This window comes from Podospora anserina, chromosome 5, assembly GCF_000226545.1.
Source record: "Podospora anserina S mat+ genomic DNA chromosome 5, supercontig 1".
Classification (NCBI taxonomy): Eukaryota; Fungi; Ascomycota; class Sordariomycetes; order Sordariales; family Podosporaceae; genus Podospora; species Podospora anserina.
In genome coordinates, this window is record NW_001914837.1 from 810,164 (window position 1) to 830,932 (window position 20,769).

The following is a 20,769-nucleotide window of genomic DNA, read 5'->3' on the forward strand; positions in this document are numbered from 1 at the left end:
AAGGGGGCCTATCGGAAAGGGGGGGGATTGCGTGTTATCGCTTCTCACTGTTCTTTGGGAGCGATTTCCGGGTTAAAGTAGAAATTTTGAGGAAGACCAGGGGGTACGGGGGCGGAGAATCTGATTTCAGCGCGTGAAGAGAGGCTGGAAAAAAATGGGAAGAGTCTTGGGAAAGACCCCTAGGACGGTTGTATGGGGCCGCGGGGAGCGACTCGCCCCACCTGCCCTTTAAAGATAGTTACCAGGCCTTTAAAGATGGTTAAAAGGATTTAAAAATAATTAAAAGGCGCTTAAAGATAGTTTGAAGGCTTTAAAGATAAATAAAAGGCCTTTAAAGATAGTTTAAAGGCTTGTTAATAGGTATGGAGGGGGGGGGGTGTGGGGGAGGGTGCTGGTAAGATAAATAGGGAGCTTCGTAAAGGTTCTCTCTCACTCAATGGAACAAGAGGTAGACCAGACTCATCCCGTGCACCTGCCATCTTCGCCTTCTCAAGCCTTTGACCCCGAACAATGCTCCACAACCAGGCACCATGGACCACCTCATGGCTTCCCTCCTTATTGATCCATACGTTGCCCAAAAATGTGGTCAGAACAACGCTTAGCCACATGATGAGAACCAAGGCAATGAATCCCCACAGGATTCCCCCGTCTTGGGGTCAGCATGATTGATCCCGCTTCTGTTGTTGAACACAGTCGACATGATGGTCAAGGCAATCGTACCTCCAAAAGGAACAGCAAACGTGACAATGCAGGTGATGGCAGCTGTCATGTGTGGAAAATATGCCAGTCCATGCAACGATCCGGGGTTTGTGTTTGTGCCCACGCCGAACCCGGCAAGTGCCATCATGCCGTAGACGACGCTGGTTTTCTCGGTCCAACACGCATAAGGCAGAACGGAGATTGCAACTGCTGAAGTGACCGTTCCCAGCAAAAACGCAGGCAAGGTTTGGCGAGGCCAGACATTGATCCAGAACATGGCCATGTACACGCCAGCTGCAACTGCTTCTTAGCATAACCCCACTGGGATGGTTGAAGATTGCAACTCACCTCCCATCCCAGGCAGAAAATACAGCAAAGCCAACCCAGCACCACTCGAATCATGCCCCATGACCTCGACAAAGTAAATGTCCATGAAGTACATCACCGAGTACATCGCCGCAACAGCAACCCGATATCCTTCCGCACCAGCAACCCCCAAGGCATCATCGCTCTCTGCCTCGGAAACACTCTGGCCAGTTTCCTCCCTGGCACCATCGCCCACCGATATCCCACCCACCCAACCGTCAACACCCCTCCAGCCACCAACGGCACAACCACAGCAACAGACCCCCATGCATACTCCCCTCCCGCCCACGTAAGTCCCAAAATCAACAGCCCCATCCCCGAAAGAAACAACACCTACCCCCCATAATCTATCGTGCCCATCCTCCTCCCCAACTTGACCAACCTCGTCGCCTCGTCGCCAGCACCGTCTCCATCCCCCACCCCCACAGCACCAACTAATTCCCCCTCAAACCCCACCAAACAACCCCCATCCCCACCGCTCCAACCGGTACATTAACCCCAAAGCACCACCTCCACCCCTCCCTCCCCCGACTCAGAAACCCACCTACCACAGGCCCAACCCTAAACCCAACAGCAGTAAACACCGCGAAGAGGGTCCAGGTCTTGGCGTACTCAGCCAGGCTTACTCTGTCAGCCAGTATAGTCCTGACACAAACACTCATACCCGCCGCTCCCACCCCCTGCACCCCTCTTCCGAATAACATCACTCCCCATCCCGCAGAGGAGGCCAAAGGGGAAGCGGCGCATATTGCCGAGCCGACCGTCAGGATGAGAATGGAAAGCTGAAGGGAGGGATACCGGCCGAAAATGTCGACGAGCTGGGCCCAGAGGGGGAGGAAGGAAGCGGAGGGGAGGTTGAAGGAGGTGGTGAGCCAGTTTAGTTGGGATTTTTGGTCTGGCATCAGGGTCAGGTGTTGCCATGGAGATGGGGGATGGTCGGGGGGGTTGGAGGGGACAAACCAAAGTCTGAAACTATGGAGGGCAAGGCAGAGGCGATGATTGTCGTGTCGAGTGCTTGGAGGGTGTAAGGGGGGAGGAGGAAACATGGCTGGATGAACTCCGCTGAGGAGGGAGGTTGTCCACGATGCTGGCGGTATTTCTTCTTGGCGTATCGAACTGCTAGATACATTTTCTCGGGTCGAAGAATCTTTCGAGGTTTGAGTTGGCGACAGTGAAGGTTTGTGAAGAAGGAGGCCCTATGGTCACGACGGCTCTTCAAGGTAAGCGGCAGGTTGGTCTTCACAGTAGAATGGGAGACCTCGCATCTTAAATACATGTCCTTCACGCCCGTCTGAGAAGCTAAAACCCTGCTCTACTATAACTATAAACATCAGAGGCCTCAGCATGACATAATGTTCGACCTTGGTATCCCAGGGAGAGGCGCAATACCTGTTTGGGAAACATCGAGACCGTTGATTGGCCAATGCAATGAGACCTATGGGTCTTTCCTTGGAAGCATGGCTCAGGTTCGTCGGTTTGTTCGGGTTTGGTGCCAAGGCCTACAGTCAGCTCGGCTGAGCCCAACTGGTTGACCATGATGACTGCTTGGGGCTGGTTGGTAAGGCAAAGATCTTCACAGTATCTCATATCCGGCAAAGTCATGGACTTGGCAACAAATTGTTCAGTATTGGAGCTTGTCAAGTCTTGTCTGTAAACTCCAGACTACTATCAACGCCTAGCTCCATGCAAAATGTCTATCGAATGACGAAAAGGAGACAACCGACACGGAGCAGAGAATTTTGATGCCCATGTCTCACCGGCATATACTTCATAAACCCCCCTTCTTCCCTCCCAAACCATACTGCAACGCCAAATTCTCAACGCACGAGACCCTTGTTATTTCTTAACCCGAGATAAAAACGCAAAGCCAACTTTTTGAACCCGACCATCCACCAGAACCTACCCCCAATCACTGTTGCGGCTGTTCCGTCTCCTCATCACCCGTCACAGCACAAACAGCATCGTGCACCACCTCGGCGCCGTTGTTGGCCACTTCGGCAACACCCTCAGCGGCGCTCTTAATCGCCCGTCTGGTGGTCTGCTCAGCCTGTTGCTCCTCAAAAGTTGGAATCCTAGTCAACTCCGTCACGAAGCTCTGGCCCCACCAAGCGCTAGTGTACTTGAACACATATCGCTCCAGCTTGCGGTAGTTAGCCTCGCGCTGTTCGGGGCTCATGGTGACGGCGTCGTGGATGGCGTTGGCCAGCTCTTCCGTGTTCCAGGGATTGACGATCAGACTTCCATTAAGACTCTGAGCGGCTCCAGTAAACTCGGACAGGATCATGACTCCGTGACGCTCTCTCTGTGTGGCGATGTATTCGTATGACACCAGGTTCATGCCGTCGCGGGTGGAGCTGACCAGGCAGACATCGCTGACAGCGTAGAGTGCCGTGAGCTCATCAAACGAGACGGACTGGTGGAGGAAGTGGATGGGCATGAACTCAATCGTGCCAAACCTCCCGTTGATGCGGCCCACAAGCTCATTAACGACGGCTCGCAAGTTCTGGTATTCCTCCACATCTTGACGACTTGGCACCGCCACCTGCACCAGAACAATCTTGCCGATCCACTCGGGATGTTCGGTCAGGAACACCTCCAACGCGTGGAGTTTTTGGGGGACACCCTTGATGTAGTCAAGGCGATCCACACCAACGATGAGCTTGACGCCCTCGAACTTGCGTTTCAAGGCGGCGATACGCGCTTGAACACTCGGCTTCTTCAAGCCTTCAACAAACTTCTCGGGGTCGATGCCGATTGGGAAAGCGCCGACGGTAACGAACCTGCCATTCCAGTCAACCCCGTTAGGTGTTGTTGGAGTAGACCTGAATGTGTTAGCATGATGGCTTCATGAGAAAGCGGTGGAAAGCACTCACAATATCCTCGAGCAACTGCTCAAGAAATGTCTGGCATAATCGTAGGTGTGGAAGCCGATCAAGTCGCATTCCAAGATCCCGAGTAACAGTTGCTCTCTGACCGGGAGAATGCGATAGATCTCACTGCTGGGGAATGGCGTGTGCAAGAAGAAGCCAATCTTGACATTCTTCTTGGAGTTTCCAATCTCCTCGCGCAACATTTGCGGAAGCAGCATGAGATGGTAGTCGTGGACCCAGACCAGATCGCCGTCTTGTACGTCCTTGACCACCTCCTTGGCAAATAATCTGTTGACATCACGGTAGGCAGCCCAAGCAGCCTCGTCGAATGTGATCTCACCGGGGTGGTAGTGGAAGAGTGGCCACAAGATCGAGTCTGGAGAAAGAAGTAGGGGTTAGCCAGTGATGCTTGGAGAAAAGCCGCGACGCTCGAGGGGCTACTCACTCGCAAAGCCGTTGTAGTGACGGTCAGCCAGCTCATCGTCGACGAACACGGGGTAGGCGTTGTATTTCTCTTTGAGCTGTTCTCTCATGGGACCGATTTCCGCCTCGGGCACCTCCAGGCCGGGCCACCCATACCACTGGAAGCTGGTGGCCTTGGACAAGCCGCTGAGACCAGTGACAAGACCACCTGAGGACATGGAGAAGCTGTATTGGCCATCGTCTGTTCGCTTGATGGTGATGGGAAGGCGATTCGAGATTAAGAGGAGGCGACCGGACGAGCCGTTTTCGTCAACGAGGCCGGGCATTGCGGGTAGCGAGCTTGGGGGTTGACAGCGCGGATTGCGAGGAACGAACGGTGAGGGGAGCGCCTGCGATGCAGCGCTCTGGGGTATGCTACGAAGGGAGGTCCTGCCTGCGCGACAGTGTCTTGAAGGATTTGTATTAGGTTGGGAGTCGGTTCCTGAAGAGAGGTGATGATAAAGAGCAACGGCTATCTTTTTGTTGCTAAGTTCTGGAATGTTTGACAGCGGCCAGCTGTGGATCGACTGTGCCTCTGGTGACGTTGTCGACTGGTGCACCTGCAAATGAAAGCTTGGAAACCGTTCGAGCTGCTCTTCAATGCGGGGCAGGCGCAGTGCAGCGAGAGAGAGACAGCCAAGGGCGGGGTAACAACTTGGAATTATTTCAGGTCGGGTTGTCAAACAGCTCCGGGATGGGCGATGAGCTTTCCTTTATGTATATGGAAATAGCTAGCTATGTGCATGTGAAGGCTCTGAGCGGGATATATGTAGTGTAATGAGGATGCTGACTGCTATTGCGAAGAACCTGTCATCTTTCTCGATTCTCACAGCTTTCGAAGCCGTCGACGTAATTTTTTGGGCGGGATCAAGGATGCCGAGTGCGGGACAGATGGCTGGCAGCCCTGCCCGCATCAGCTTCAGCTAAAACGCCAGAAACGCCACGATAAAATCCCGGCAAGTCTCCACCCTGTCCCATCACCATGTCACCGTTATCAAGAGCATCACTTGTTGAGAGGAAGGCACAATTCCCTATATTTGTCTCTGGATCCTGATATCTTGGCCAGGCTGCGACGCTGAAATCGCCATTTTGCACCTTCCAACCGGCCACAACCACGACAGGGATTCATCAAATGGCGCACCATACGACGATGCACCGTGGTGGCCATGCAAAGCGCACCGAGCCGAAATCTCTTGTTTGAGATGTTTTTTTTTCTTTGCTCTCGCCTGCCCAGATCGTGATTTCGGACCTTCTTTCCAGCCGTGACCCGCTTGGCTCACACTTTAATGCTGAACCACTGTTCAGAAACTGGAGGCCTGACAGCAAGACGACAGGACAGGACTCTGGAGGAATGTTCTTTGCTATTCTTCAGTCTGCACGTTCCTTCAGCAGGACCCGCTCCTGTCGTCAGCCTGGCTCAACGGCACGCGGGCCACATGCTCCTGGGCAACAAGACAGCTCAGGACACCAGCGACTGAACACCAAGAGCTGCACGACCTGAGATGTCACTTTTCTTGAACCTCGACTTTAGCCGTCCAAGGTCGGTCGGCTGGACTGCGGAGCAATCCCAGGCCAATCAAACGGCCACAACCCCCCCCCCCATGTCACCTGCTGCCCGATTCTTTGTCAATCGACCGGACCGAGACGCCCAGCAGCCTTGTTGGACCCACATCCGAAGCCACGATCGAAACGGAGTGCTGCGATCTGGAACGGTAGCCCGGCTTGGCATCATCCTCGATTATACAATTACATGGACGGCGACATGCCCGAGAGGGCTACCAAGTTTGCATTGATACTGCACTGTGATGCAGACTACGGGCATCTCTCAACAGCAAACAACAAGTTGAAACATACCACTGACAGTTCGGATGGTTTTAAAGCCATCAATCATGTGGATCTCCCGTGCAACACAGCCATGTTGTGCTGCCTGTGATGTGTCACCTCTTAGGTAAAGTATATATACTTATAACTAAGTAAAGAGAGCTAGGTAGTACTTGAAGCCACTACCTCTGCACAGGCGTCAAGTAAGCATTCAGCGCCCCCTTCTCCCACAGGTTGAAAATCCGCTGCTTGCTCATCCAGTCGGCGCTGTCCTCATCCATCTTCAAGTCAAAGTTCCAAAGTACGCGGGCAAGAATCAAACGCATTTCGATGTAGGCCAGGTTCCTTCCCAAGCAGTTCCGGGGACCCAAGTGGAAAGGTTGAAAGGCTTCCTTGTGATCGCTCGCGAATTCGGGGTCGCCAAGCCATCTCTCAGGGTGGAATTCGAAAGGCTTCTTGAAGTGCTCCTCGTTGTGATACATGGCCCACTGATGGACGGCCACGACCGTCTGCTCATTCAGAGTCGTCAGCTGCTAGCATATCAGAACTCGGAAAGGGATGACTTACACCACCCGGGACATAGTGTCCAGCGATGCTAGCTCCCGCTGGGGGAACAACTCTGGGCAGCCCAGTCGGAACAGGAGGATACATCCTGAGCGCCTCGTCCAGGCAGGCGAGCAGATAGGGGAGGTTGCTGACACTCATAAAGTCAATCTCGTCCTCGGACTTGAAAGCACCTCTGACCTCGGCCGTGAGTTTCTCCAACGCGTCAGGGTTCGTCATCAGCAAGAAAGTAACCCCCGAAAGGAGCGTCGCTGTCGTCTCGGAGCCACCAATAATGAGAATCGCACTGTTGGCCTGCAGTTTCTGAAGCGTAAGACCCTGTTTCCCACAAGTCAGCTCACCACCCTCCCTGTCAACAACACGTCCGAAGGCTCAAAAACTCACCCACTCATCCGCCTTCTTCAACAACCCCTCAATCAAATCACTCCTCTCCTTCCCCCCCTCCATCCGTTTCTTCAACTTCACCAACGTCATCTGATAGTGCCTCTCCCGTTCCTCCATCAAGCTCTTGGGCACCACCGCCATCAGCGCCTTGAACACCCACGGGTAATGAACCAAGCTCTGAAAAACAACCCCCACCCTCGCCAGCTCGAAAATCGCCTTGACCCACGGGTGATACTCCCCGCCCTCCAAACACCCAAAACTCTCCCCAAACGCCAAATCCCCAATCACATCAAAAGTAGTATAGTTATACCACGCCGCCAAATCCACCTTTTTTCCCCCGGCCGCTCTGAGCTTTCTCATCAACAAATCAACATACTGCTTAATCAACGGCTGCTGCTCCCTCATGCTCCGATCAGAGAAACCGTGCGCCATTGTTCTTCGTAGTAGACCATGCTCCTCCCTTTTGGCGTTCACAATGTCAACCGGGAGGTCGTCCACCGGGCGGTAAAACCCGAGGTACTTTTCAAACTCTTCCGACTTGTCGGTGCGGTGGCCCATGATGTCCTTCCAGGCCTGGGGGTTGGAGAAGGCGAGCTCGTTGGGGCCGATGCGGACGACGGGGCCGTACTTTTGGTGGAGGGGGAGGAGGTCGAAGGGGAGGGTGCCGCGACACAGGAGGCGGATGTGGCCTAGGCGGGTGGCGCGCATGAGGAGGGGGCCGGGGAAGGAGCGGAGAGGGTGGAGGAGAAGGTTGTAGAGTATGCTGCCCAGGACGTAGAGGGCGAACTGGGAAGGGTGGTCAGTATTTGTGGCTTGTGATGGGAAAAGGTGGGATGACTTACGCCTCCTACGAGGAGGAGGAGCGAGGGCCCTACTCCTAGGGACAGGAGGGCCATGGTTGGTTGGTGATGTTCAGTGGTGTGGTGTTGATATGAGGGTGTTTGCTCAAGTCGCGAGTGCCGCTTGTGATGATTGCTATCATGGGATGTTCTGCCGTTCGCATCCAAAATTCCCACGCGTTTCACTGCTATTCAAACTAAAAGTGCGAAACTGACTCGTTCCCGCCTTTCCAGCAACTAAACTACTCGTCAAGCCAAAAAAAAAAAAGTTGGAAGATTCACAGGTAACCAGACCAGAACTCGCATTTGCTCGGAACCGGACTCAGTGTCGCATTTTGTAGTCCACGCAACATTGTGCGAGCTTGATAAACCCCCCCTTGGCCGAGAACTTGCCCCCCTCCCCCCGGACCTCGGATCTGCATTTGCCATTTTTTTCTCCTCCTCAGGTTTGTGCGGTGAGTGAGTGAACGTGTGGTTGCAATTCAGTGGTAGGCGGGTACGAGTACGATGGGAAAAAAGCAGGTGAAACCAAAGGTTCAATCTTGGGGTTGATAGGTTTATATTGGTCAGTCCAACGCCCCTGCGCGGCACATGGACTCACCCTGGTCTTGATCTTCATCGACACAAACTCGGCTTACGTCCAAGTATATACCTGTAGCGTATAGGTTATCATGTCAGCACTCTAGAATATATGTTCATACTAGAATTACCTTACCCACCGCCCTTCACAATCCTCCTGTCCGACCTCGACCGCTTCTCAGGGGTAACGCCGATCCGTGATCCCGCCAAGACGGAACAGAGCTTCAGAGCGAGGTCACCATCCTGGAATGGTTAGCGCTCATCGGCCGCTAACGGTTGCAAAAGCTTAGGGGGGAACGCCACTAGAAGCTGTTTTGGTGTACGAATTCGAGAAGGCCGGAATGACACCTTGTTCTCCTCGAGTTTGTTCAGGAAGAAGGACTCGTTTGTGCATTGGACGACCGATACTACATCCTCATCAGGCAGGTCATAGTGGAAGCCTTGGTGTGAAGAGGTCTCACGTGAAACAAGCACAAGTCCTCATGTGCCTAAGTGGAGTTAGTTGTAGAAATAGGATGGTCAATGATTAAAGTGTCACCTACGTGTACGTCTACTCTAAATCTACTTATATATCCGCATCTCCCAGGCATCAAACTTCCCCCACCAAATCAACTCGCCAACCCTGCGTAGTCAATCCTCCCCAAAACTTGTCCACGATGTAAAATCGCCCCCCCTCAACACCTAGGTAATCTTCCCATCAACCCACCCCCCCCCAACAAACCACCAACCCAGCAATTCCCCCCCTCCACCGCTCCCTCCCTCACCCTCCCCGCCCAGCTCCTCAAATTCCTAAACGCCCTCGCCCCTTTCAAAAACTCGTCCCGTCCCCTCATCATCTCCCACCTCCCCAACTCAGCCATGTAATACCCCAACCCCTCCACCTTTTTATCCACCCCTTCTTCCTGCTCAGCAACAAAATGCACAAACAACCTCAACACCCCACCCGCATCATAAACCCCCGAAAACGCCAACCCCTCCCCTTTTCCTTCCCCCCTTTTCCTTTCCCCCGGTGCGTAACTCCTCAGCACAAACATCCCCCTCGCCCCATAAGCCCCATCCACCGCCACCGCAGCAACACCCCCCTTCCCCCCCCTCCCAACAACCTCGACAAAAAAGTTGGGCGCAACAGGTACCTCGTACCTCTTGGTCACGACGATAAACTCTTCCTCCCGATCCCGAATAAGATGTTCCAACTCTGCCGGTCGAACACCGTCGAAGCTGTACGGGGTGGGGATTACGTCAGGGAGCGAGTTGACCGGTTTCATGGCGTTGAAGGGGATGTAGATCCTGTTTTGGGGGAAGGCGGGGACACACCCGGCGATGGTGTCCAGGACCCCATCGGGGAGGAGGCGGTCGTCTTGGGAGGGGAGGAGGGAGGATTTATGCTGGAAGGTGTCATATGCTTCTGAGGAAAAGGACGTGGTTGTGAGGGTCTGTATCGGGGTTGAGAGGTAAGTCAAAATTTTGTCAAGGTCCGACGGTGAGGGGGTGGAGGGGGAGGGGAGGTGGATTCGGTGGTCGAGGAGGTGTTGTTCTTGGAGGAGGGAGTAGATTGTGGTGGGGGATGGGCGGGCGGTGGTACCAGGGCGGGGGGGCAGAGAGGAGCGGACTCGTTGGGGGGGAGGAGGAGGGCGGGTGGGTTGGAAGAAGGAGGGGTGTAAGTCGCGGAGGTATCGGGTTTCGATCGGGGGGAAGGTGAGTGATTGGCTTCGACTGCTGCTGGTGTGGACGCGAGCGATGGTCATGTTTCGCACCGCGCCGGGGGCTGGGAGGGAGGTTCTACGGTCGCGGTCGCGATCGCGGAGGGACCAGCATAATCGTGGAAGCTGGGAGTAGTCGCTCCACAGGACGGGATAGTTTTCGTTGTTGTCGCCGATGGTGATTTTGGTGGGGCGTTGGTTGTCGTCGTCGTGGTCGTCGTCGTCGTCATCGTTTTCACGATGGCGCTTTGATCCGTGCGGCGGTGTTGTCATATTGAGTTTTAAGGTCTTGTCACTGTCGAAACTGACACGGGTAGAGACAAAAGACGGGAAAAGGCAGGGAGCGGGGAGCGGACCTGATGCGGTTTTCCACCCTTCCCATGGCCTATTTTATGGAAAAGACGGGAGCAGAGGTTGCACCTAACTGCACGCCACCGAGGAAGGAAAAGTGTCCAATGCTACACACAATCATCCGAAGCGAATCATGCCACTTCCATCCCGTGGTTGGGTGTGTGACATGGTGCATTTCGACTGGGCAGCAAAAGAATACAAGGAAAATAGTTACACTGCATCTTTGGGTCAAGGTAAGGTAGGTTGACAGGTGTCATGACCTGTCATGGTGCCGCTGTGTTGCCCTTTTCCCGCCTTGAACTTGAGACACAGCACTGCTACCTACAACCTCAACCGAATCCTCTCAAACACATTCGGCGTCAACCTCACGCAAACCCCGGCCAACCGAAACAAACACTCCTGCGGATAGTAATTATACTCCATCGCCTCCCTCCCCCTCCCAAACCCAGTCCTATCCGCATACCTCCTCACCACTCTCCCCCACCACGCCCTAACCCCCCCATCCACCACCCCCTCAATCGAGTCCCTAAACACCACCCTCGGCGTGAACAGCTCCCCCCCAACCGTCCCATCACAAACCCCATCCCTCCCCAGGTTAGTATCCCCCCCATTACACTCCCTCACCAACCCCCCGTCGATCAAGTCCATCAGCCCCGCCGCGACCCTCCCCTCGCTCGTCTCCATCGTATCCCTATCACTACCGCAGCTATACCCCCCATAATCCCAACCCCCAATCACCTGCCTGCCCAACAAACTCGCCGCGAAAGCAGTAGCCCAACCCTCGGAGAAAGCAAGCCCCTGCTCAACAGGACTACCTCCGCAGATAGTATGCGCCCCTCCCCTCCCGGGAATCCCCCCGGCAAGCGAGTACATGAAGTGATGGCCCAGCTCATGAGCAAAGTGATCCCCGCTCTGAGACCCAGCACTCCCCCAGATATCAATCTTGTTCTGTCCCGGGTAGTACCTCGACCAATCCATCGGGTACTGAATCCCCAGTTTGGGCACATCCCAGGCCCCGACCAACCGGTCAGCCGTTTGATGGATGGTGTTAAATTCGTTCCATAACCTGACCAGTTCCGGGCCAAAGGAGTGAGGGATGATGGCATCGACTGTTACTTCGTTTGTGGGGGAGATTTTGTAGGGGAGGGGGAATTCTGTGCCCCCCGTCCGGCCGAGGTGGCTTGTCCCGCCTCGGAACTGAAGTTTGGTATTGTCAAAGGCGACCGAGATCAAGACGATGAATTGGTCCGAGGGGAGGGTGATTGTTTTGGTGGCGCGGCCGGCGGGGGAGAGGGTGAGGGAGGTGAAGCCGTAGGTTTGGCGGGAGTCGTCGGTGATGTCCTGGATGTAGATCCAGACTGTGGCGCCTGACATTGGGGGGTGGGTTGCGGGGGTGGTGGAGCGGTCTTCCCAGCGGACGCGGAGGGTTACTTTGTAGGTTTCCTTCTCTCGGCGAGGGGGGTTGCCGTCAATGGGGTAGGGGAGGAGGAGAGGGATGTTTGGTGGGTTGGACAAGACGGGGGTGGGTTCGTCGGGGTAGTCGGGGCAGGAGCAGGTTTTGTTGAAGTCGGAAGGGTCGGGGAGGGGGATGGTGGGGATGGTTTGGTTACGGCGGTAGAGATCGAGGAGCCAGTTGTCCCTGTGTTGTTGCGGTGAGTAGGGGGTTTGTGAAGAAGAAAAGGGGTTGCGTACCAGTACTCTGCGGGTTCTGTGAACTGAACTGCCAGGTGTGCCTTGTCTTTCTTGTCAGGCACCACGGTGAGGTACACCAAGTCTTTCCCAATCATCCTAATGTCAAGCGTGCCATTGCTGTTTTGCTGGGGGGCCACCTCCACTGACAGCTCATAGGAGCTCCCAACAGCAGGATCCTCGAGATGGATCATTTCCTTCTGAGAAACTTCACTTGACACTACTTCCCCTGTAGCAACAACGGTAGGCTCAACATACTCAACCTGCACAGGTCTAATCCCAATCGAATAGGTGAGGTTCCTGCTGGCATAGTTCTTGCCCAATCGGGAAAAGGACAGGTCCAAGGGTAGATGAATCGATGAGCCAGTCTTGCCAGTGCCGATAGGTACCACTCTGGTGGGACGTGTAATCTTGACGCTGGCAGGTGGTTGTGCACGAACCGTAGTTTCGACGGCCTGTTCGCGTTCGGTAATGGATCCAATGACAATCCAGGCTATGAACAGACCTAGGAGGCCAATCAAGGCCAACGAGCGCTGTTGAAACATGGTGAGCTTGGCGATTATTGCCATGGAGCCTGCAGCGGTGCAACGCTGTCGGCTGCCGTTCTTATAGGTTTTCGTGTCATGCTGTCGTCGATGTTGGTAGCCGTGGTCTAGACTCTACTCTGGTTCTCTACAGCTCAGCCGCAGCAGACTTAGTTGGGCCGAAGCAGTGCGTGATAAGGAGAGGCGTCCAGTCTAGCTGTTTTGTGGTCGGTGTATGAGTGAGTCAGACTGGTGGCAGCGAATCGAGAAGACATACGGTAAAGGATGCCTGGAACAGGCTTAGGATATCTAGTCTTGCCACCAATGTCGTCTTCTCAAGGGCAAGTTGTTCACCCGCCTTTCTATTGCCATCAGCCCTACGCTAGCTTGTTCTGTTGAATATCGTCGGTGTTGGAACTGTGGCTGCATGATGGCTTCAGCTCGCGTATCTGATCCAATGGTTGATCCGACTAGACTCTGGACTCACCGGTTAGCAACAGGTGTGGCACGACTTAGCTGTTTCGTCCCAATCCCACACAATACTCATGAGAAAGGAAGATAGCGTTGAAAATCAAGTAGGTATATTGCGTGCGGTACGTGCTGGGGGGGGGGTATCCAAAAAAGCAACAATCATCCTCTCCCTCCTTTACATATCTCGTAAACTTCTTCCAATCGAAAGCCCAGAATTTCATAAGAGAATCAAAAAGGTAAGCAAGCTCAAGGCCACCGTCATCCCGCCAGAGCCTTTCAATATCCCAGCAAGGTTCTGTTGCATTTGGCTAGGAGCCGCCTGGCTGGCTACCACCTGCCCAGTAGATGCCAGGACCCTCTTTCCAGTGTTGTATTGAATGTTGTAAACAGGCGCAGTCGTTAATTCGGCCGGTGTCCCCAATCCGTTCGGGCACTGCGCTTGGTTTGCTGCTGGCCAGTCCAGATTGCACGGTTCGTCGTGTCCCCAAGAACAGATAGGATCCAAGATGTTGAAAAGAATGTGGTTCTTGCCAACCCAGGTATCCTTCTCAAGGCAGCTGGCGAGGAAGTTCATGCTGTTTGCCGCGCTCAAAGGAAGCTTGCCGTCTGGTGTATGGATCAAGTCGGAGCATTCAGAAGCTGCCAATTCCTCATACTCCATGGGCGTCTCGCCGCCAGCTGTTGGCTTCTCTGTCGCCGAATAGCCCGAGTACAGATAATTCCAAGCGTCGTAGCTGACATCGTATGCGCCCTCGCTCTGATCGATGCGCAAAAGTTTGACCTTCCTCCCCTCATAACTGAGCGAAATGCAGATGTTGTTGCAGTCAACTGAGCCAGGCCAGTAGGCGATGCGATTGGTGTCCACCTTGCAGCCCAAAACTCCAACTGAAGAAGAATAACTCTCGTGAGGTGTCGCCCAAACGGTGCCTTTGGCCGCGCGCGCTGTTGTGGCGGCGGCGATGAGAAGCGAAGAGAATTGAATGACTTGGCGCATCATGGCGACTAATGAATGTGAATGGGTGAAAAGGAGCGTAGGTTTGTTTGTATACAGTGTACCAAGTATGTACTGTGTGTGTAAGTGCTGGTTAAAAGAATGTGGTTGTATGTATCATGGTCAAGAATGAAGCGAATGTCAAGCCAACATGGCGGCAGATTGTCACCAGCTCAAGCAGCAAAAAGCGACGATGAGAACTGAAGGTTCCGCGCCCACGTCAAACTCACGAGAGAGAAAAGAAGAAGGACACGCGCTGGGCCGCTGGCGGCGTCAGGAACCAAAAGCCAACGCCCTCACTGAGACTCTGAGAGAGATTAAAGTCGACCGTTTGGGATTAGGCTGAGGATTGTGGAGTGCGCTAATTGGCCCAACGGCGACAAGCGAGATCCACAGGGGTTCATCCCCCCCCCGGACATTGGATGGGCACGCGGGGATTGGCCCACATCTGCAAGTGATTCCGAGCAGCCGACAGGCAGTGGGTTAGGGTTCAAAGGAGGTTCAAACGATGCTCAGATCTCATCGGGAATGTCATTGGTGTTCCTCCTTCGTTCTTCGAGTCTCCTTGGAAGTGGCGGCACCGATACAACCTCAGTTGCCTCCATATCCCCCCCCCGGAATGAGTAGGTGAAGGTCCAACCCGAACCTGCACCCCCATGTTCGCCTTTGGTGTTGGCCACCACAATCCCGCTCGACATGTTGGGATACTTGCGCAGCATTCTGGCAACAACATCCTCTGCGGCATCCTGTGGGCTCATCCCCTGTCTCAAGTTCTCGATAGCCTGGTAGCAAGGCAAGAAGCGCATCATAATATCGCCGTCCCCGGTGGCTCCGCATCCACCAACATCACCGTCAACATAAGACCCGCTCCCGACAATCGGGCCATCTCCAACTCTTCCAGGGACTTTGTGTGAAGCCCCGTTGGTCGATGTTCCCGCGGCCATAATCCCTGATTCATGAATCACAACCATGGATATAGTGTCATGCGACACAGCGCCCTCGTCCTCCATCACCGATCTCGCCAGTGTCTGCTGATCAATCCCAGGCAACGGCGTATAGGGCCCACACGAAGTTCTCGGATCAGGCGCAACATTCAGCCTATAATTCGACTGGCAATTGGCCCTCTTCCAAGCCTCGCACTTCTCCTTGCTTGCCTCGGTCGTTAAATCCTGTTCCTTGAACCCATTCTCGATGGCAAAATTGGTAGCCAAATCTCCAACAAGAAGTGAATGCCTAGTGTGCTCCAGTACAGCACGTGCGACACCAATCGCGTCTTTGATCCTCCGCAAGCCGGCAACAGCACCGGTCTTCATGGAGGTGCCATCCATGACCATGGCATCAAGAGTGGTCTCGCAGGACTCGTCCGGTGAGCCGCCATAGCCAACAGTGGTATCGCACTGGTTCTTCTCACATGTCGCGCACCCAATCTCAACTGCATCCAGAGCGGACGTGTTTCTGTCGGCGATGAGGGCGAGATATGCCGCATCAGTGGCCGCTGTGAAAGCGCCGCCCCACGTGTTGATCACGAAGGGGAGCCCTGGGCTTCGGCTTGCAGAAACACATGTTGAAGCGGTCAAAAAGGCGAGAAATGAGAGCACCGCAGAGGCACGGGAATGAGGCCGGAGCACCATGGCAAAATTGCGAGGTGCAAAAGAATGAGGAGTAGCCCAAACTCAAATTCGTGGGAGAGGTGAGTGATAAGGAACATCGAGTAAGGAAGGTGGTGCTGGATAAAATGGAGAGGTGGTCCGTGCCGCCCTTTGTCACCTGGCCACCAGCAAGAAAACAAGGCTCAGGGGGAGGACCCCTACCCTAACCCTGACATGCCTCCTTCATTGCCGACAACCACATCCAGAGCAAACAACGAGATCTGGAAAGAAATGTGCACAGTCACAGCATGTCAGCCATAGTTTAATCAGACCCTTGTTGGTAAAAACTAACAAGACAGTGACAGCAGTCTCTCGCCACGACTAAGAACAACAAACAAAGTGTCCTAACCCACTCGAACTTCCTTGCGGCCTTCTCCTCCATGTTCCGCGCTCCAACCCCATCCCAACCCCCCACACCAACTCTGAACCCCCACCTAACAAAACAGCAAAACCCAAACCACAAACAAAAAAAACCCACCGAAAACCACAAACAAAACCAACAAAGCCATCACAATATTGTAATGAGCCACCTCCTTGTGGCCATGCACAAGCGCCATGCAACTCTCTGCCTCCTGCAAGAACTGGGCCACGGTGTCGTTGAACGCCTCGGCGTGCGGGTGATCAGTGTTGAAGGTCATCAAGTGGGCGAGAAGGGCTAGCTTGTCGGCGAGGGTATGCATTCTGGCATGCTTTTCGTTGAGGAGGTCGTTGAAGGGGGCGGGTGTGGATTCCTGGGTGGAAATTGAGAGGTTAAGTTGGTTGTGGCAAAAGGGCAGATAGGTGGAGGGTGGCGAATCTTGAAGACTAGAGGGTTTGAGGTGTTGCGTTGGTTGGTGGTGGCGGGGGAGTCAGCCTGGAGATGGTTAACATGGAAGCTGGACAGCGATGACGGGGAATGGGCTGTGCCGGGAAGAGACTTGCCATGTTGTGACTTCTATTCACTGTTCGATGATAAAATAATGTAAATGGAAAGCAGAAGCTTTCAGGTTGGTATAGTGGTAAAAATTGCCGTGAAAGAATGATGGCCGCAAACGAATGACGGTCGTAAAAGAAATGCTGACCGTAAGAGAATAATGGCTGTAATCTGTAAAGAAAGGCTCAAGGTGGTGAATATACCTTAAGCGAGAAAACGAGAACAAGAAGAGTCACAGAAACTCACGAGGTCAGATCCAAGGCAGTTGTTGTGCTGAATCTGCAAATGTTTTCGCCGGTTGTTTTGGGTGTCGGCAGATAATAGAAGAAAATGAGTGGGCACTGACAATGCAAATACACTGGGCCTTGATGGTTGCATGTGAAGACAGGTTGCCAGTGGTAAGAGAGCATACCTAAAGGTTAGTAAGGTATCTTGGAGAACCAGGCATATATGTCCCGGATAGTACAGAGCTAATGTACCTAAATCATAGGCACATCACTCCGAACGCTTTGCCTTCAGCTTGGAACCTAGTTGAACCGAAGATATGTGTTGATACCTACTGTCTTATCATGAGAGTCAAAATATAAGGATACCAGAACACGATTTTACACATAACCGAACAGCCACGATTACTCCTCCCAAAGCTTCTTAGTAATCTTTCATTTAATAATACTAACACCGCTGATAACCCATCACTTGTTCATGTACAGAGCACTCCTGCCGAAAGTCCAGTCTTAGAACCCCGAGAAGTGGCACTGACTTGGTTGTTATCTTCCTAGCTGAGCAGTTCTGACTCTGATCTCCATGTGATTACATCTGTGTGTTTGTATCCTGCAATCGAGAGCAACATGGACTGGAACCCATGACTTTACGAATGGGTCATATTTCACGACAGGGTGCTAGTCACTTGGTTTCCGAATCAATCCCTCACGAGCAAGTTGCACCATACCATAAGAAAGAGTATATAGCTCGCAAGTTAACGCTGTGTATCTCATCTAATCTTTGAACGAGTAGCATCAGTAAACGAGTTACCAGTAAAGTATTTCATCAAATCGAAGGAAAAAGACACAGTGAGCCACTGGACGTACATGAAAACAACATTTGAAGACATGTGGGGTGCTCCAATATTGACTGCTATCCCATGTTGAGCTGAGTCCTCATGACATTCAACACCCAGTTGGAAGTCGGGGGCCATCATCCTAGCATTCCAGAATAGTGAGTTTTCCCTTCTGCTGCCTTCTCCTGGCCCCCGCTAACCTTCCCCATGTGGGTTACCTACCATGAGAGCTCCAATCACAACTTGAGGTCCCAGACGGCCTTTTTCAAATTCCATTTCCTTCCTGCCTACCTTTTGTACCATAATCACCTTCGATTGCATCGAGATTTCAGTATCACCCATTTCAATCTCGACTCACCTGTGGCCTATCCAAAATGGTAAATGCCGGTGGTGTACCTCCACAGAATAGGTCAGTATGCGCTCATTTATCTTGAAAGGATCACCATCAAACAATTCGCGAGATCTTCGACCTTATCCTCAAGAATAAGATGTCAACGCTTGACGCAGAGTCTTTGGAGCTCATGCTCGTCTTTCTAGACCATGAGTTCGAACGAATGGACAACGCCATTATCGAAGTCGAGAACGACAAAGAGCGATGTCAGGTGCAGGTTCTCGAGGGATTCTGCACCAGAAGGCCGGGTGTGGGCATCGATGAGCAGCGGATCAAGAGAACGCAGTAAGAAGTTAGAGTCCATCACCGCTTGCAACATACACTTACGTCGAAGTACAGTTTAATATCCTTGATGGCGCAACCGAGAGGTACCGCAAAACCGCCGAAGAAGCTAGGAAGCGGTTGGAGGAGGAAGAGAGAGCTTCGACGCAAAAAGGAAATGCTGGAGGTTGTTCACCGGATTTGCGACAAGGTAGTCAACGTCGAAAATTTGATCCATATTCTGCACAAGAAGACTCAAGACAGGAAGGCTTAAATTCTCAGACGTCCGGCATAAGACAGCAGTTGTTTGAGGGCATGGGGAGGTTTCTCCTTTTGTACAGAATACAACCAAGACAGGGAGAGGACAAGGCAGAGTGAGGCATGATACTCAGGGATAGTTGCGAAATAGGGAAGAGATATACAACCAGTAAAATCCTGAAACCATGGCCTTGTTGTGAGCTATCCCAGTGAATGATGTCGTCGATGTGTCGATGTTGTGCCTGAAAGGGTAAGGCGCAATGCGGGTCTGGGCCAAGCCGCATGGATCCGCGGCCAAAGTGGCGCTTTAATCCTTGACCTTTGTCTCCACCTTCCAAAGCCCCATCGCAGTCGCGTCAATCCGACGCGTTTATCAGGACCTCTCATCACTTTTTTTTGCTACGCACAGATCCAATCATCATTTTTCACTTGTGCAAATCATTCAGTCGACAACATGGCGCCAAAGAAGGTGGCAGACAAGACAATTGCCGCCGAGCTGACAAGTGTGGTCGACCAAATCTACAATGGTCCCGACCGCGACAAGCTCTCCGTCAATTACGCCCGCGAACTGGTCGAGGAGAAACTTGGTCTGGACAAGGGCTTCTTGAAAGAGGGCCAGTGGAAGGCCAGGAGCAAAGAAATCATTCGCGCCGCTTTGGTAACTTCTCAAATCCCAGCAGACAATGATGAGGGCATTACTGACCTTGCATCTGCGATTTTAGGAAGCGCTTGAGAATGTCGAATCCGAACCTGAACCCTCCCCTCAGCCCCCGAAGCGCAAGGCGAAGCAGCAGCCAAAGAACGGTGCCCCCGCCAAGCGAGCAAAGAAAAGCCCCTCCCCCGCCCCAGAGGCAGACGTGCCTTCTGAGTCCGGCGACGTCGACGATGCCAGTGAAGCCTCGGAGCAGCCGGCCAAGAAACGGAAGCTCGCGAAGCCGTCCAAGAAGAGGAGGGTAGTTTCGGACGACGATGACGAAGCCAGCGACGCAAGCGCCAAGGAACCAGAACCTGCCAAGAAGAAAGCTCAGAAAGACAGGGAAGAGATGCCTGCAAAAGGCGATGCGACAGTCACAGCGAAGGACGATTCGAGTGAGCTCTCTGAAATTAAGAGTGTGCCGGAGAGCGCCGACAAGATTCCAGACAGCGACGACGAATTGTCCGACGTGATCGACGAACCGCCGAAAAGGAAACAAAAAGCACAAGCCAAGCCCAAGGCAGCCGAGAAGCCTAAACCTGTGGTTGTCGCAAAAGAGGATGGCAATGAGTCCTCTAGTTCCCTCTCATCTGTTATCGATGATGGACCTCCAATCAAGCGCAAGGGAAAGGGCTCCGCAGCACCGAAAGCCCCAGCAGCGCGTAAGACCAAGGCGGCAGCTACCGAGGCCTCACCGGATGAAGCTACGATCAAGCAACTGCAGGGTCAACTTTTAAAGTGCGGCGTCCGTAAAGTCTGGGCGTTTGAGTTCAAGAAAGGCGGACAGACGACACCCAAGGCCAAGATCAACCGTCTCAAGGAGATGCTTACTGAAATCGGAATGACTGGTCGCTTTTCAGAGGCCAGAGCTAAGGAGATCAAGATGCAGCGGGAGTTGATGGCTGACCTGGACGCTGTTAAGCAGTGGGACCAGACCTTTGGTGTTGCTGATGGCGGCCGGCGTTCGAGGCGAGGCGCTCCTGTCAAGAGCTTCAGGGAGCCTAGCATCAGTGGCGATGATGAGGCTGAGAATGATGATCAGGAAGATGAAGATGGTGAGGAGAGCGACGAGGAGGTCAGCGATGCTGCCGAGTCCAGTGAGTCCAGCGATGATAATGGCGCAAGCGAGGACAGTGAGGAGGAGGAGAAGCCAAAGAAAGGCAAGGGAAAGGGGGCCACCAAACGGAGGGCTGTATCCGATGAGGAGTGTGACTCGGACTAAGTGGCAGGCAGTTT

General features: G+C 53.3%; 8 protein-coding genes across 8 annotated transcripts; 1 reads left to right on the forward strand and 7 right to left on the reverse strand.

Moving 5' to 3' along the window:
* Positions 1–353: 353 nt before the first annotated feature.
* Positions 354–2,341, reverse strand: PODANS_5_740 (uncharacterized protein; the record flags this gene model as incomplete). Its single annotated transcript, XM_024656036.1, is given in 6 exon segments — positions 354–554; positions 692–999; positions 1,048–1,160; positions 1,160–1,398; positions 1,527–1,960; positions 2,026–2,341. Coding segments are annotated over 6 exon segments (1,611 nt in total).
* A 633-nt stretch (positions 2,342–2,974) lies between these two features.
* On the reverse strand, positions 2,975–4,684 carry PODANS_5_730 (uncharacterized protein; the record flags this gene model as incomplete). Its single annotated transcript, XM_001904231.1, has 3 exons — positions 2,975–3,887; positions 3,939–4,311; positions 4,381–4,684. 3 exons carry the CDS (start codon positions 4,682–4,684, stop codon positions 2,975–2,977), a joined length of 1,590 nt encoding a protein of 529 aa, XP_001904266.1.
* A 1,716-nt stretch (positions 4,685–6,400) lies between these two features.
* PODANS_5_720 (uncharacterized protein) lies at positions 6,401–7,874 on the reverse strand (the record flags this gene model as incomplete). Its single annotated transcript, XM_001904232.1, has 3 exons — positions 6,401–6,727; positions 6,786–7,100; positions 7,167–7,874. 3 exons carry the CDS (start codon positions 7,872–7,874, stop codon positions 6,401–6,403), a joined length of 1,350 nt encoding a protein of 449 aa, XP_001904267.1.
* Positions 7,875–9,258: 1,384 nt separating this feature from the next.
* Positions 9,259–10,557, reverse strand: PODANS_5_710 (uncharacterized protein; the record flags this gene model as incomplete). The annotated part of the gene is made up of 1 exon (XM_001904233.1): positions 9,259–10,557. One exon carries the CDS (start codon positions 10,555–10,557, stop codon positions 9,259–9,261), a length of 1,299 nt encoding a protein of 432 aa, XP_001904268.1.
* Positions 10,558–10,956: 399 nt separating this feature from the next.
* On the reverse strand, positions 10,957–12,009 carry PODANS_5_700 (uncharacterized protein; the record flags this gene model as incomplete). The annotated part of the gene is made up of 1 exon (XM_001904234.1): positions 10,957–12,009. One exon carries the CDS (start codon positions 12,007–12,009, stop codon positions 10,957–10,959), a length of 1,053 nt encoding a protein of 350 aa, XP_001904269.1.
* A 1,527-nt stretch (positions 12,010–13,536) lies between these two features.
* PODANS_5_690 (uncharacterized protein) lies at positions 13,537–14,316 on the reverse strand (the record flags this gene model as incomplete). The annotated part of the gene is made up of 1 exon (XM_001904235.1): positions 13,537–14,316. One exon carries the CDS (start codon positions 14,314–14,316, stop codon positions 13,537–13,539), a length of 780 nt encoding a protein of 259 aa, XP_001904270.1.
* Positions 14,317–14,822: 506 nt separating this feature from the next.
* Positions 14,823–15,941, reverse strand: PODANS_5_680 (uncharacterized protein; the record flags this gene model as incomplete). The annotated part of the gene is made up of 1 exon (XM_001904236.1): positions 14,823–15,941. One exon carries the CDS (start codon positions 15,939–15,941, stop codon positions 14,823–14,825), a length of 1,119 nt encoding a protein of 372 aa, XP_001904271.1.
* A 3,352-nt stretch (positions 15,942–19,293) lies between these two features.
* On the forward strand, positions 19,294–20,755 carry PODANS_5_670 (uncharacterized protein; the record flags this gene model as incomplete). The annotated part of the gene is made up of 2 exons (XM_001904237.1): positions 19,294–19,497; positions 19,574–20,755. 2 exons carry the CDS (start codon positions 19,294–19,296, stop codon positions 20,753–20,755), a joined length of 1,386 nt encoding a protein of 461 aa, XP_001904272.1.
* Between the last annotated feature and the right edge of the window lie 14 nt (positions 20,756–20,769).